Here is a 16,620-nt window from a genome sequence, read left to right as displayed (position 1 = left end):
CTAGCTCTGAAACCCTAGGCAAGTAAGTTAATCTTTCATGATGCTAGGCAGCTCTCTAAGACTCTGTAAGGTACAGAGAAGGTGCTGACCTATGTTGGTAGTGGGATTTTTGTCACCCAGGAGTTCCCTTATACTAATAAAATCTCAAATCTAGGCCCTGTTCCTTTCCTAAGATCACTTTAACTGTCTTGGTTGTAGTCTCACATTGCATTTTCTGTCTGTGATCTAATCATTCCTCAGTTTCCTATTTTAAACCTATGAAGTTGATTTTTTTTTCATCCATATATAGGACTTTAACAAATTCCTGGTAAACTTCATCTCATTAGATGTATATCCATGTTTTAAACTATCAAGATTTTTTTGAATCCTATCCCTGGTATCCAGTGTGGTAGTAGCTATCCCTTCCAATTTTGTGCGATATGAAAATGTAATAAACTCAACGTCTTTGCCTTTATCCAGTTCATTGATAACAGCATTAAATAGCAGAAGGCCAAACACAGATACCTGTAGCACTCCCACTAGAGTCTGCCTTACAGTAGGACATCACACCATTAATTTTTGCTTTTAGGATCCACAGCCAGTTCCTCTTAATTGTACTATCACTTAGCCCACATTTCTTTTATCTTTGCCATTAAAATGGCATGAAAGACTTTTATCAAATGCTTTGCTAAAAACCTAGGTAAACTATATCTAAAGCATTCCCCTTATCTACCAGTTTTGTAACTCTCTCAGAAAAGAAATAAGATTAGTCTGTCATGAAATTTGGATGAAGCCGCGGTGGTTCTTTGTGATCTTTGTTTATTTTTCTACATGTTCACTAGTTATACCTTTAATAATATATTCTAGAATTTTGCCAGGGAACTCTTCCTGAGTGACCAAAACCCCACTACCAACATAGGTCAGCACCTTCCATACTTTGTAGAGTCTTAAAGAGTTAATCTCCCAGAGATTAATGTATTTGCCAGGGTTGCGGAGCTAGGATGTCAGACAGGACACACTTTGAAAGGAGGTCTTCCTTGTTTCAAGACCATTTTCTTTTCTTTTTTGAAAATCAGAACATGTGCTCTTCTCTAACATTTTAGGTACCTCTCCCAGTCTTGCATAGTCTTTCAGAGGTTACTGACAGTAATATCATCAGTCACATCTTCCAATTCTTTCAGGATCTAAGGAGGCGGTTCCTCTGGACCTGTCGGCTTACATTCACCAAGGTCAGCTTGGTGCTCTCTTACCTAGGCTCCTTAGTTATCTGAGTACTAATTCTCTGTTAGCTATTGTTGTTTAATACTTTCCAGCGAAGTTCATTAAATAAAATAAAGCAAAATAAACACTGAGAAATTTTATCTGTTGTCATCCTTTATCACCCAGTCTTCTCCAAGGAGTAATGCTATCTCATTCTTGCTGCTTCTCTTTTCTCTACTTTTCTTAGTTTTCTTGAGAACTTCAGCCTATTCCTACCTTTAACACTCCTGACATCATTCTTACATTACCATGCTGTGGTTTTTATATTCATCGTCTTTTATCTGCTCTTGCCTCTATCTTCTGTACATATTCTTCTAAAATCTAAGTTGAGGGTGAATTATCTGTGGTTACATTTTTGTTTCTTTTCAACTTAAACTTTTTCTTCATCATTGTTTCTTTCTGTCTTCAAAATTTCATTCTTGAGAGCTTCACATCTTTCCTGAGCTGATTTTTCCCTGCTTTTTAGTCCTTGGGATTATACCTCTCAGACTCCAAGATGGGATGATCACTGCCTCCCAAGGTTCCCATCATTTCTTACCTCGGCAACTAGTTCTTCCCTGATTCAGAATCGAATTTCCCCTTGTTTCTTCGTCTACCTTTTGAAGGATGAAATTAGCAATAAGACAAGTCAAGAAATTACCTCTCTGTTTTTGTTAAGAACTTAGCAGATGTCTAGATAATTTAAACCCTCCAACACTATGACATCATGCCTCTGACAGACTTGTAATCCATTTCCCAAACTCCTCATTTATATTTCTTCCTCCTGTCTGGGTTGTCTATAGTGTTCTCCATTGAGAGTGTTGCTTCTGTTTCTGTTTGCCTTCATCTTCACCCAGATGTTTTCTACCATGCTTCCCCATTCTGATTCCTCAGTTTCCTCATGTGAGTATATCTTCCTTTTTTTTGCGCGGGGGGGGAGGTTGGTTCGGTTTGGTTTGGTTTGGTTTTTTGCGAGGCAGTTGGGGTTGTCACCCCAGCGTCACACAGCTAGTAAGTGTCAGGTGTCTGATCTGAGACTGCATTTGAACTCGGGTCCTCCTGACTCCAGGGCCAATGCTTTATCTACTGCACTACCTAGCTACGCCATGAGTATATCTTCTTAATGTCTAATAGTGCTATTCCTCTTAAGCACACACACCTCTTTACCTATCTTTTTTTTTTTAATCATGTCCTACCATAATCCTGGATCTCAATGTTCAATCAGATCTTACCAGTAATTTTCACATAAAATTTTCCTCCTCACAGCTGGATCGCTACTTCATCTTGTTTCTTATCCATACTTGGTGCATTTGTTTATAGACAGCTGAAGCTATGACTTTCATTGCTGGCTCCTCACTTGAATTTTGTCTTCTGTGAACTTACAGGTATCTCTATCCTGGCCACAAGCCTCTCTTGACTATACTTTAAGATATGGTCCAGAAAAACAAATCCCATTCCCGGGCACCATTTTCTTTGCTAGCTCTTCACCTTCTAAATATATCTTTCTCTTTTGAATTCCTTGTCTTCAATGGACAGCAGTGATGAAAACTTCACTTGTACCCTGAAGGTCTTCATTTTATTGTCCAAGGCTTTATAATCATTAACAGTACTTTTTAGTTTCTCCTAGCAGTGTTACTTCTTCCCATGAGAATCACCAGAAGAGGATCATAGTCCTCTAGTTTGATAATTCTTAGGACTTTCTCTGTCAAGTCTTGGATATATACTTTCCCCAAAAGTAGATCTATTGTTATCCAGGTCAACAGATGCCTGCTTGAGTTTATCCTTTAGCAAAATGCCACCTTTACCCCATTGCTTTTTTCTACTTCTTACTGTTACTGGATGATTTTTCACCTGATAGCACCTACAGATACACGTTATTCATTGGATGACAGGTTAACTGCTTCTTCCAAGCTCCTTGTTCTTTCTGAAAAATCTTGTACCTGTTTCTTGATTCCAAATGTTAGGCTTTCGTGCGTCCCTTTCTTTCTGTAACATTCTTCTACCCTCCCACTTCCTCATGTAAGTCAGGATCTACTTCTTTATTTTCACATTGAAGCCCTTTCGTTTTTTAAAGGAACTCTTCATTCTTCTTGCAAGGCTGGGCAGTGGAGCGCAGTGTCCTCAAGCTCCTTTACCTTTCTTCTTGGTGGAGAGCAGCCTACACTTAGAGCTTGATGTGGCAGAAATGCAAACATTGCACACTGTGTAGATCACAGCACAATTCTCTCTGACTCATATGAACTGGAAGTGAGAGCTTTTAGTCTTTGTCCATTTTGTTAGCAACTTTGCTGGAGAACTGATTTTTTTTCGGCTCTCAAGTGCTTTGAGTGGTTTTGGGAAGGTGGAACCTCAAGGGCAGACCACTGGGAAATAGTAAGGAAACTCTACCCCTTCTTTATCCTATAAGTTTTGTCCCTGTAGTTAAGAATGTCAGTCTTTTTACCCTTAAGCCCTAGATTTTAGGCTGCTGATCTCTGCCTGTCACACTAGAATCAGTGTGGCTGCCATTCATAGAGGAATAGATTGTTAGCTTGAAAGAAGTCTAGAGTTCATCTGATCCAACCTTCATTTTATAAAAGAACAAACTGAGGCATATCCTGAGTTGACTTGCCCTAGGTCACAAAACTATTAAGTGGTAGAGATGGAATTCATATTCAGGTCTTTTGATTTCAGGTCCAGTGCTCGCTCTTCTATCCTACTGCTTTATTTTTTTTCCCTAGTGGTTGATTGGATTAATAAGGGTACCTGTCCTTCAAAATTATCCCCTTTGCTCTAGCTAATCCCTTATACATTCACCTGGTGAATCACATGGTTTCATGAGGTCCTTTCCAACTTTGAGGTTCTAGCATTCTACTTTTTTACACTTTTCCCCCGCCTAAAATCTTTTCTAATGAAAAAGTTATGGTTACAGTTGAATAAATTGGTTCCTCTGCTATAAAGTTACTGAGTTACTGTCTGGGAAAGTAAAAAATTAAGAAAGGGTTGCTATCTGGAATTAAGAAGGGTAAGGTCTGGTATGGAAAGAGATTGAATTAAGAGACCTAGATATTAATTGAATGGTCTAAGTAACCTCTAAAGTCCTATCTACCGCTTAGCATTCTTGAATTCAGTTCCAGATCTATCACTAACTAGCTGGGTGACCTTGGATTTAATAACTGTAAATCACTTCACCTCTCCAGAGGCTTTATTTCCTTATTTGTGAAATAATGACAAAATATACCTGCTTTGCTGCTTTCCTGGAAGTGATGTGAGATATAATGAGTGTTTCAGACCATACAGACTGGAAAGCACTGTTCAGATGTACATAGGATCGTAAGGTCTAAAGGAAATCATTTATTTGTGAATACGAAACTGCCTAGAAAAGTAGCAACCACTGTATATAAAATCCTTGAATCCCTGCACTGGAGAGGACTTAAGAGGTCATCTGATCTCTTTCTTATATTCTTCTTCTCTCATCCTCAACCCCCTTTCCTCAGTATAGGAATCTCAATCTAATTTCTGCTTGAAGACCTTGGACTGCTATTTAAAGCAGTTCCTTTCATTGTTGGACAACTCCAGTTGTCTGCAAGTTCCTGCTTACCTTAAACCCAAATGTGTTTCATTGATGCTTAATAGATGCCAGTTGTTTCTTGTTCAACATTCTTTTCTCCTCTTTATTTTCAGGAATCTGTATCTGTCCTAAATCTCTTTACTAGAATCCGGTAACTCCCCAAGCCCACACACCAGGACCACACTACGTTGTATAGGGAAAAACCACTAATCAACATGCATGGAACCCCAGTTATCATCTGGAAGATAAACGGGGTAGGGCGGGTAGGTGGACCTGGAGAAACCTTCAAGATTCTTATTAAATACCTGATTGTGAACTCTGTTGAACAGTATTTGGGAAGGGGACAAGACTGGGGAGAACTACTCAGATTTGAGGAGGAGCCCATTCTTCACGAAGGGCAAACAGAAGAGAACCAAAATGGGCAGCATCTCCATTTCACACACCAGACAGAATTGGTGTGGCCAGGACCAGCTCAGCTTGAGAACAAGGTTACCTCTTCGGCTCCATCATCTCTGGGAAGGGACGAATGAACTTCCTTTTTTGTCATTGGTGTAGTCTGGGGGAAATGGGGACTGGGGGTCAGGGGAAACGTCAGGCTGCATGTGACCTTAAAGTCATGGCAGCTCCATACCCCTCTGTTTAAATGGGCTGCTTTAGAAGCCAAGGCCCTTTGGAGCCAAACTTTCTCATGTATAATGGGATGGGAGTTAAGAAACAGTGACCTTTCAAGGGATTCACAGCTGGGATTTCGGATTTCCAGCCCCCAGAAGGTGCCAAAGCTAGGAGTGACCATCCAGAAAGAGAGTGAAATGCCGTACTATGTGTTCTCCAGTGCATGCCACACACTCTTAACTGTAAGGCCAAACAGCTCTACTGTACTTCAGTGTGATGATTTGTGCAGGTGGGACAGCTTATACTGGCAGATTGAACCCCCCAGCTTAACACAGAATGGTGACATCCAGCACTTAAATGGTTCAGGGTTTAACAACCACGAAGGCCTCCCTGGAGACAGCAGAAAAAAGGATTTCATTGCAGCTCAATTAAAATGGCTTTTTAAGGAAACAATATCATTGAGAATGTGACCCATTCAAACCTCATCTCTCTGTCTTAGCCTTATGGGAAGAAATGACCAGTGTGTGAAAGTTCTAGCAGTACCAAGGAATGTTTGGGCTACCCTGTCTACTGCCACGTAGGTCATAGCACCACGTGGGTCATAAAAAAGGGTGGGGGGTTGGTTGGTTTTGTTTTTTGGTTTGTTTTTTGGTTTTTTTTTAAGGATGAGGTGATATTGGGTTGGATTTGCTATCAAAGAAAACAAGTTATTTCAAATTGTCATTCTTTTGAATGGAAAAAGAAAGGGGCATCATGTGTTTATGAATCTGGACACCAGCTTTTTTTTTTATCTTTATTAGATCAAAGCTTTTCAGAGTGAAATCTTAATTCTTTTGTTTCCTACTGGACAAGTGGGGTTCTTTGTGCTTTGAGTGGTACAGTGTAGGGAACCTTGGAAGGGCAGTTTCTGTGGCTTTTTGCTTAAAGAAAACATTGCTTCCGCTCCCTGCAGTCCTTTACTCCTATCTCTGTGCTAATCCTCAATCCTACTGTACATTTTGCCTTCATCCCTGTTCCCTTTCCCCACTGTAACTGGATGTCAGTCTGTTCTGTCTCTTTGTTTTCCTCGTTTTGCTTTTTCCTTTCAGTAGTATTCTACCCAACCATGTGGAACGTGTGAGTTCTGAGTAAAGAGGTCAGTCAGGGATTAATAACTCCTGCATAATAACCCCATTGAAGAGCAGTCTCCTTAAGAAAGAATTGGACAATTTGGACCTGACAAATTGTAGTTAATGTGTGTTCCTTAGAGCTTTAGGCAAGAAGATCCTTGAAACCCAGTGCCTGGCTCTTCCTCCACCCTTGACCCTTTTGACAGTTCTTTGGCCAACCTAGGTGTGCCTATTGTAGCCTATAAGAGCTGTTGAAGCCAAACTACCATTTGAGCCTTTCAGTCTTTTGCCTTCCCCTTCCGTGCCCTCGCATATCTACCTTTTAAGCTGGAATGACATGGCCTAGGCTTCTGTGACTCATGTAGAAATTAGCAGCCTGTCACAGCAGTTCCTACCTCAGAGGTTTAAGCCAGTGAGGGCCTGGTCTTGGAGTAGGAAAGAGCACTGAGCCTGGGTGGTGAGATGTTGGGGAAAGGCAACTGATTGAAGTTCCAGGAAAGACTCAATGCCTTTCGTGCTGGTCACGTATGTGTATGTGTGAGGAACATCCCCATACCTGCCCTGAATTGCAGGGTACTTTGAAAACCCCAGGTTGAAAAAGATGAAACAAGAAAGCCACCCATTCCTTTGGGGGGTCCACATGCTCCACTACCCAGCCGTGCCATTGGAAAGATTGTGACAGGGCAACTGTAAACATTATGAAGTAGAGCAGTGAGCTGGTAGGAGACAAGACTGAGGCAGAGAAAAAGAGGGGTCTTGCCAACAAGCCAAGGTTTTCTTGGCTTCCTAACTTGAAAGTCAATCCCTGATGCCTTAGGTTACAGTTGAAATGCCCAACCAGGCCTCACCTTTCTCTTAGGTCTACACTGTAGTTTTTTCTAAGCTAAAAAGAGAATATTCAAAGCATAGGTGAGAATTTTATTTGGATTTATTGGAAAACTCTGCTTTTTGAAATAATGTTTCCTTTGCTCTGTGATTTTCCTTGAGCGCTCCCATATGTCTGTGTGTGTGTGTGTGTGTGTGTGTGTGTGCGCGTGCGTGTATGTATTTGTTTGTGGTGGGGGTTTTTTTTGTTTGTTTCATGTGTTGAAAATCAGCTCATGATTTTCATAAAACTCAGCCTCAGAAAAGCATGAGGAGGATAGTAAAGGGGAATAACCAGCCAAGTCTCCAGAGTTTACCAGCTTGTTGCTTTTTTTAATGGCCGATGAGTGTGCACATTATTTTCATGCCTCTTAAAATTTTTGTTCTTAAAATCAAACGTGATTAAACTGGACAGCTGAGAAACCGAATTTCATCCCTCACCTAACTAGAGGCAGAAAGAGCATCTTCCCAGTGGAATTAATCCCTCACCCAAGCCTCACAGCCCTGGGAAAAAAGGCCATTGAAGCCTGTGAGTTCTATTGTAGGCCCAGTTGTCATTCATAGTCAAGAATCCTTAGGGAAGTTTATCTGACTGCCCAGGGGCACCAAAGAGACTTTGCTGGGAGAAGAAATATGTGTGTATATATGTGTGTGTGTGTGTGTGTGTGTGTGTGTGTGTGTGTGTGTGTGTGTGTGTGTGTGTGTGTGTGTGTGTGTGTGTGTGTGTGTGTGTGTGTGTGTACGTGTGTACATATATATATTTTTTAGTTCTTGTTTTTGTTCTGTTTTTCATTGATAAAACCAACTCCCACCTTGTCCCCATCCCCTGCCCTGTGCAGTTGCCAAAGGAATTCAACAAGTTCAGGGAACTGCCCTCAGAAAAGGTATCTCACTGGTTACATGTGTGTGTTCGGGGGCGGGAGGGGGAGCTGTATGCATGCCTAGATCTGTGCATAGAATCTTGTGTCATTGATCGTGCGAAACAATTGGCTGTCCAGCGTCTGCTGAATTCAACTTGTAAATGAGACAACAAAAAAGTGAAATATTGTATTTTCCATGTATGATCTGTGACATTACTAAGTTGTACAGTTTTGAGGTGGTTTGGGGAAGAGTGGGGAATTCTTCCCCCAGAATTTATTACAGGCCAGTCCACAGAGTGGGAGGCTTGTCCCACATATTGCATCAAAAGGTGGAAAGTATATATTGAGAGAACAGTAAGTTTTTCATGTAAAGCAATGTAACTGGCATTAAACAAGTTGTAACTTTAAGCTTGACCCCTGTCTCTTTGTCAAAAGCTTGACATGTGAGTTCTATCACCCTGACACTTGCATGACACTGACTCCTTCTCCCCAACCTTCCTCTTTTTTGGATGGCCTCCAGCAGTTAAATAGATGGGTGCACTGGCCTTTTATGAGATGGGCTGGCAACTTTAATGCAAAGCCAATACTATGACCCCTCTGGTAGTGTGCCCTGGGTTCCTAACTCCTTCATCTCTGACCATCAGAGATCATCTCGTCTAGCTCTTGTCTCTGAGCAAAATTATACCCACTTCAGCTCAGATGTTTCCAGGGGAAATCTGTCCCTTTTAATCCAGCTATTTATTGAGCAAGCACTGGGTGCCCGGCACTGCACAGGAAACTGTTTCTGACCTCAGAAAATTCATCATCTTTTGAAGTGTACTCATGTGAGTATATTCAAAACACATGCCAATTAAAAGATAATTGGGGTTAGGAAGGCAGTTGTAAGAATTATTGGACTGGACCGTGAGGGAAAGTAGGGCTCCTGAGAGGCAGTGGTAAGGAAGAAATGTGTTCTTGGAAAAGCAGATTGGAGCCAGGTGGCAGCTTAGATGGTGAAGAAAGAGTTAAAGATGACAAACAAGTTTGTGTTTGAGCCTCTGTGAGGGAGTTTATCTGGTGACTGCAGCACTTAATGGATTGACAAAGCAGTTATCTCACAGTATCTCAGTGAAATTGGTAGAGGAAACATCCTGCCCATTCGGAGATAAGAAAGACTAAGGCCCAGAGAAGGTAAATGACTACCCAAATAGTAGAGCCAGGAGTTGATTTTATCCAAGGGGGCAGAGCCAGATGACCCAAGTCTGATCAAATCATAGGGTTTTTTTCCCCACTATCTATATATATCATACCAAGAAAACCTGTTATAGATGGGTATCACTGAAGGAAAATCTTCCATCTAACCAGTTATCCCTTTTTTTGGGGGGGGATGTTAATTTTTATTTTTAGGCAATTGGGGTTAAGTGACTTGCCCAGGGTCACACAGCTAGTAAGTGTCAAGTGTTTGGTCTGAGGCCGAATTTGAACTCAGGTCCTCCTGACTTCAGGGCTGGTGCTCTATCCACTGCACCCCTAGCTGCCCCTAACCAGTTATCTTTTAACTAGAGTGAAAACTAAATTTCAGAGGATGGTGTGATTAATCAACAAACATTTACCTCCTACTGTGTGCCAGATACAAACATTGGTAAATGCCACTTTTTCCACAGCAGCTCCACTGCCTTCACCAGAAGGAAGGCAGTTTCTTTACACTTCCATCTAAAAAGCCCAGGTCATGCTTTGCTTCACTGCTTTATCTCCACCAACTTTCTCCCTGGCTACCATGTTAACACAGTGTTAAAGGTGGGATTTAGACTTAGGTCTTTCCCAACTCCAAAGTCAATGCTCTTATCTTCATGAGATGAAATGTAAAGTGCTTTACAAATTACATGTATCTGCCTGGGCCTGTGATTACGTCTTTGTAGAGAATCGTCAGGTAGAGAAACTACCACTGCAGGTCAGTCTTAGAGTGACCTAGGGCCTGAGGTTAAATGACTTGGCCCCTGGTCACACAGCTAGTACACATCAGGAACTTCCTGATGTCGAGCCCAGCAGTCTATCCGCTGTGCCAAGTTGCCTCACATTTAAATGCTACTTAATTATCTAGTCAAATGCCCTCATTTTATGGAGAAAGAAACTTAGACTCACAAAGTGACTTGCAGACAGGTAATAAGTGGCACAGCTGGTATTCAAAACCAGATTCTCTGTCTCCAACTCCAATGTTCTTGCATTTGTCATAGGAGAATCCTATTAGACCAGCAAAGGAAGAAGATAGGACGTTCCCTCCCTCCCCTCTCTAGATTCAAATAAGTATCGCCCACCTCCTGGGGTTGGAGATGCTTGTTTTTAGAATAAGGGAAGGAAGATTAAGGGAATGTAATAATTGAGAAGGGGATGTTCAAGGCTTTTGAGTTTAAAATTCAACAAACATTAAGCACCAGCTATGTTCAAAGCTCATTACCACTTAATGGGTGAGAAAGTTACAGTAAAACTATAGTCTCGTAAGGGGACAAAATGAAGCATTTGGCACAGTGCCTGGCCCTAGTAGGTGCTTAATGCATGTTTAGTGACTGATGGATAACTACAAGCACACAATGTCACATAAGTGAATTAGAGAGGTGTAGAGCAAAGTACTACACAAAAGCTGAATGGGATGGTTGTTACCAAGAGAGGGAGTTACCAGGGAAGGCTTCCTAAAGAAGGTGGCATTGATGGGAGGAGGCTAGTTGTTTTATGAGTTAAGCAAAAATTTAAGATGAAACTATGTGTTGGTTGTTCCCAGTCTTGGGGTGCCACACACCCATTTTTGCTGGAATACCTATCAATTTCTTTTCCTTTCAAAGAGATTCTTTAGGGCTCTGGGTTGTATTGGATCAGCTTGCTTCAGTACTCTCTGAATGAGTTCAAGACTGTAGGAACCCACAGGAGCAAAGGATCTCATGGGCTGGTTTTCAAGTTCTTCCACAACCACCTCTATCTTTTCGGGCTTATTCCATGCTATTCCCGCTACCCTTGATGCCTCAGCCAAACTTACTGCTTGATCTCTGCACGTGGTTTATATTCTTCTACCTCTGTACCTTTGTCGGCTCTTTCCTGCTTGTGGAATACCATAACCCTCATATCCATCCTTTGATGCCCACTCTTTAAAGCCCAGATTAAATATAACCTCTTCCAGAAAGCCTTCCCTGATCAGCCCAGGCAGTAATGACCAGTCCACCAGGACCAACCCTAACTACTACTCATTTGTCAACCTCATCCCTTTTTCATGTTTTATTATGTATAAGTAACTATGGCTATCATCTCTCTACTAGAATGTGACTGGGGACAAGGACCCAGTCCCTAGCACTAAGCAGAAGTTTCTGTATGTACTAGATACTTAATAACTATTGAAAAATGGGGCCTTGAAGAACTGAGACTTAGGTCTAGGGGAAAGGAGAAGGGCATTCTAGGCAGGGGGAACAAAGGAATGAACATGGTTATCATTATCATTATTAGATACTTATTGTCAATTTATCACTCTTATTCGGCCTCTTCCCCAAGTGGATAACCCTTTAGTGAGTGATAAGCTTCATTCTTAGCTAAGCAAATCCTCAGATAGTAGACACAGCCCAGCTCAGAGCTGTACCCAAAGCTGCCTAGCCTGGTAGGTCTTCCCAGAGCTTGTGTTTTGGGGTACCTCCATCTTATTCAGTTCAATAAGTACTAAGTACCTACTATGTGCAAAGAGAGTCTACTTGATAAGGATTGGATCTCTAGAGAGAGGAAGGCTTAACTTTTTAAGTCCTACTGGGTTTATGACCTAAAAGCAAGTCACTCAACTTTCTGTGCCTCCAGGGAACTCTGAAAGACAATTAATTGCAAAATAATTGGAGGTCTACCTTGGAGTAGCTAGGTGGTGAGTGGTTAGAGCACTGGGCCTGGAGTCTAGAAAACTCATCTTCCTGAGTTCCAATCCTGCCTCCAACACAATTCCTGTTTTCTCCATTTCTTCATCTATAAAATGAGCTGGAGCAGAAAATAGCAAGCCAGTGTCTTTGCCAAGAAAACTCCAAATGAGGTTTTCATGAAGAGTCAGGTGGAACCAAAATGACTGAACAACTACCTTGGAGTAAAGAGTTGACTCTTCGGGAATTCCCTACACTTAATGAAGTCATAGAGATAGGCCAAAACCAGCAATATGCTAAGCTTACAAGACTAGTGGAACAACTCAAGGAAGAGCATGTTGAATGAAACATCTTTGAAGGATTTACAGAAAGGTGTGATGACCATTACACAAAATGGGAAAGCTTGTAAGGTTTGTTACCTAGGTAACAGTGGAAAGGAGTATCCATATAGTTGAGGTCACAGACACCATAAGTGTTGTCATATGGGAATGGTGTTTACTCCAAGTGATGGGGAAGGTGAATCTGGAATTCCTGGTCTTTCCCTTGGTACTGGAGAGGGGAGTTGATTATTAGGGCAAGAAAGGGAACAGTACACACTAAAACCACCCGGTGACCTGGAAACTTCCTGATTGGCTGAGGATAATAGGGTAAAGACGGTTAATAAACATTTTATTAAGGACTTATTAGGTTCAAGGCACTGTGCTAAGTGCTAGGATTGTTGTTTTTCATCCTTCATTTTTGAAGAGGACCAGTGACATCAAAGGGTGATGTCTTGATTTGCACATGAATTGGATTTAAGTGAGGCAGAGTTGCACCAAGTCCTTCGCCTCACTCTTCTAGAGTCATCAAAGTCCAATGGCAAGGTAAAATCAGATTGCCTGGGGATGGCCTGGGATGCAGTAGATAATATTAGCATCTTCAATGTCTGACCAAGCTCTTAGCGTTCCACAGCTCCTGCTTCGGCTGCTTTTATGGCCTTTGGAACAAATGGTTCTCATCCCCCAATTCTGCTGGAAGAAATCTTCAGTGCTTGTGGTAGACATCCCTCTATCTCGCTGACAGGTTTGAGGCCTGTTGGTACTCCTCAGCCTGGTTTAGCCTGTCTGCCTAGACAGTTTACGAGGGTGTGGCTGCCGCTGTGCATGCTACAACTTCTTGGAGCCACAGGTGAGAATTGGTTAAAGGTGGACACCAAAGGTGGATGAAGAGCCCTGAAAAGGGCTCAGCAAGCCCTCACACCAGAGGTGCTATGCTGGTCCTCCCTAAACACCTTTGCTAGGTTATAAAGAAAGGCAAAAGACATTCCTTGCCCTCACAGAGCTCACAGTGACAGGAGACCACAAGCAAATAAATATATATAAACAAGCTATACACAGAATAAATAGGAAATAATTGACATAGGGAAGGCACTAGAATTAAGAGGGATTGGGAAGGCTTCCTATAGAAGATGAGATTTTAGCTGCTGTGTGAAGGAAGCCAGGGAAGCCAGTAGACAGACATGAGCAGTGTGACCCTTCCAGGCTTGGGGGACAACCAAAGAAAATGCTCAGAGCCCAGAGGTGGAGTGTCTTGTTCCAGGAACAGCAAAGAAGGAAGCCAGTGTAGTAAGAGTACATGGTAGGGGTGTAAGAAGACTAGAAAGGTAGGGAGAAGGAATGGGGCTAGGTTACAAAGGGCTTTGAATGTGAAACATAGTACTCTATTTGATCCTGGAGGTGAAAGGGGGCCATTAGAGTTTAAGTATGAGGGTGATGTGGTCAGACCTATTCTGTAGGAAAATCACTTTGGTGGCTGAATGGAGGATGGCCTGAAGTGGGGAGAGACTTGTAGCAGGAAGATCCACCAGCAGGCTATTAGAATAGTCCAGCCATGAGGTGACTGTACTAGGGTGGTGGCATTGTCAGAAGGGGACATACATGAGAGATTGTTGCAAGGGTGAAATCAATAGGTTTTGGCAACAGTTTGGATATAGGAGGGGAATGTCAGTGAGAATGATGCCTGGGTGACTAGAAGAATGGTGATACCCTCCCCAGTAACAGGGAAGTTTGGAAGGGGGGAAGGTTTAGGGAGAAAGACAATGAGTTCTGTTTCGGAATGTTGAGTTGTCTTCTGGACATCCAATTTGAGTTATCTGATAGGCAATTGGAAATGCCTAATCAGAAAAGAGGTTAGGGCTAGATAAGTAGATTTGAGAATCATTAGTTAAATCCATAAAGGCTGATGAGATCAACAAATGAAGTAGTATAAAAGGAGAAAGAAGAGGCCCCAGGATAGAGCCCTTTGGAACACCCATAGTTAGTGGGTATGACTTTAATGAGGTTCCAGTAAAAGAAACTCAGAGGAATGGATAGGTAGAAGGAGAACTGGGAAAGAGCGATGTCCCAAAAATCTCTTAGAGAGAAGAGACTGTAAAGAGGAGGGTGATCAATAGTGTCAAAGGTTTCAGAGAGGGCAAGGAAAATGAGAATGAGAAAAGGTCATTGGATTTCACAGTTAGGAGATCATTGGTAACTTTGGAGAGAGCAGTTTTGGTGGAATGTTAAGGTTGAAAGCCAAAAGATTGTGGGCAGTTAAGAGAGCAACAGGAGAGGAAGTGGAGGCATACATTGTAGACAACCTTCTCAAGTTCAGTCACAAAGGGCAGAAAAAATATAGGATGATAGCAAGGATAGAAGGATCAAATGAAGATTATTTGAGGATGGGGGAAATATGGGTATATTTTTAGGCAATAGGGAAGGAACCAGTAGATAGGGAGAGACTGAAGTGACAGAAGGCATCTCTATATAAGATGAGGACAATGAGAGAAGAGATAGCTCTTGGTGAAAGGCTTCAGAATATGAGGGAAGATTCTCAGCTAAGAATCACACATGACTTGGCAGCTGCCACCATAAAGAAGGGGAGCTTGGAATATAATATTCCACAAGGCAAAAGAAAGTCTTAAAACCAAAAATAACCTATCCAGCAAAAGTAAGTGTATTCCTAGTTGGGGAGAAGACAGGGAGTGGGAGGTGAGGAGGGGAATGGATTATTAATGGAATAGAGGATTTCTAAGCATTCCTTATGGAAAAGCCTGAAATGAATACACATTTTAAAATGAAAATATAGTGACCAAGAGAAGTGTAGAAAGGCACACACATTGGTGGTGTAATTAGAAGAGAATATATGTGGATAAATTGTTTAACATACTAGTAGGGGAATAAGAAATAAATTCTTCTCAAAACCCTGCTATTTTTAAGGGTCATAGAGTATAGTAAATATAGTAAAAATAACAGACCTTTTAGTGGTTTTGTTTGTTCTGATGGTCCGAGGAGAAAGGCATAAATGGGATGCAATGGGATGCATACTGGGGAAGCAAGAAGGAAGGGGAGGGAAATCACTATCACAAAAGTGTCTAAAATTAAGAATATATAATAATAAGAGAAGGGATATGGGAATGGAATGTCATCCCATGAACTCCCCTTCCTTCTGGCTTCCCCAGTACGCATCCCATTGCATCCCATTTATGCCTTTCTCCTCGGACCATCAGAACAAACAAAACCACTAAAAGGTCTGTTATTTTTACTATATTTACTATACTCTATGACCCTTATCTTCAGCCTGGCTTAGCCTGTCTGCCAAGATGTTTTCACTGAGGTGTGTCTCCTGTTGCACATGCTATGGCTTCTTGGAGCCACACATGAGAGCTGGGGATGAAGGTGGACTCCAAAGATGGACAAGCAGCCCTGAAAAGGGCTTGATTTGCCCTCACGAGCAGGATAGGTCAGGAAATAGTCATAAGTGAAACAGACTTCAAATGTTGGAAAGAGGAACATGAAGGAGAATTAAAAGGGAAGAAGAAAGAGGAAACAGCATCAGGGATGGGGGAAGGGGAAGAGAAAAGCTGCAACAGAAAGGAAACAAGCCTTCATGGTTTTAGATTACATGTTAGGCAAACTCCCTCTTTTCTACCACCTTCTTATTCGTAAAGAAAGAGGTGGAAGCAAAGAGAGGGAGAAGGACAGGAGGATGGATAGATGGAGAGAGTGATCAGGATGAAACAAAACCCTTCAAAGCGCCTCATAACCTCTCCCACCACCGCCTTCCCAGGCCTTTTATACCTCACTCCCTTCCTCATTATTCTAAGATCCAGTGACAATTGCCTCCTTACTGTTCCTCAAATATGACGCTCCATCTCCAGACTGTGGACATTTTCACTGGCTGTCTCATGTGCCTGGAATTCTCTCTCTCCTTATCTCCGTCTCCTGTCTTCCTTGGATTTCCTTTTGTTCTCAAGTCATTTTTCAGTCATGTCTGACTCTTCATGACCCCAACTGGCAAAGATCCTGGGGTGGTTTGCCATTTCCTTCTCCAACTCATTTTACAGATGAGAAAACTGAGGCAAGCAGGCTTAAGTGACTTGCCCAGGGTCACCCAGCTAGTGGCTGAGGCCCTGTTTGAACTCAGGAAGATGAGTCTTCCTGACTCCAGGCACACTGCTCTGTGCATTATGGCACCACCTAGTTGCCTCTTGGATTCTTTTAGGTTCCAGGTAAAATAGCTTCTGCAAGAAG

General features: G+C 42.0%; 1 protein-coding gene across 8 annotated transcripts in view; it reads left to right on the top strand.

Moving 5' to 3' along the window:
• Positions 1 to 8,621, top strand: part of FZR1 (fizzy and cell division cycle 20 related 1) — a 108,500-nt gene extending 99,879 nt beyond the window's left edge. For 7 of the 8 annotated variants that reach the window (XM_020969388.2, XM_020969387.2, XM_078154018.1 and 4 more), the window contains 2 exons: positions 2,022 to 2,121; positions 4,882 to 8,621. In XM_020969388.2, the coding sequence (XP_020825047.1) occupies positions 2,022 to 2,121; positions 4,882 to 4,883 (102 nt within the window). In that variant the 3' untranslated portion in view covers positions 4,884 to 8,621. The remainder of the gene's footprint in view (positions 1 to 2,021; positions 2,122 to 4,881) is intronic. The other variant, XM_078154020.1, reaches the window with a different exon arrangement.
• Positions 8,622 to 16,620: the final 7,999 nt, after the last annotated feature.

The sequence above is a fragment of the Phascolarctos cinereus genome, unplaced genomic scaffold (assembly GCF_003287225.1).
Source record: "Phascolarctos cinereus isolate Bilbo 61053 unplaced genomic scaffold, phaCin_HiC Scaffold_4;HRSCAF=312, whole genome shotgun sequence".
Taxonomy (NCBI): Eukaryota; Metazoa; Chordata; class Mammalia; order Diprotodontia; family Phascolarctidae; genus Phascolarctos; species Phascolarctos cinereus.
This window is presented reverse-complemented; position numbering and strand designations above follow the sequence as displayed.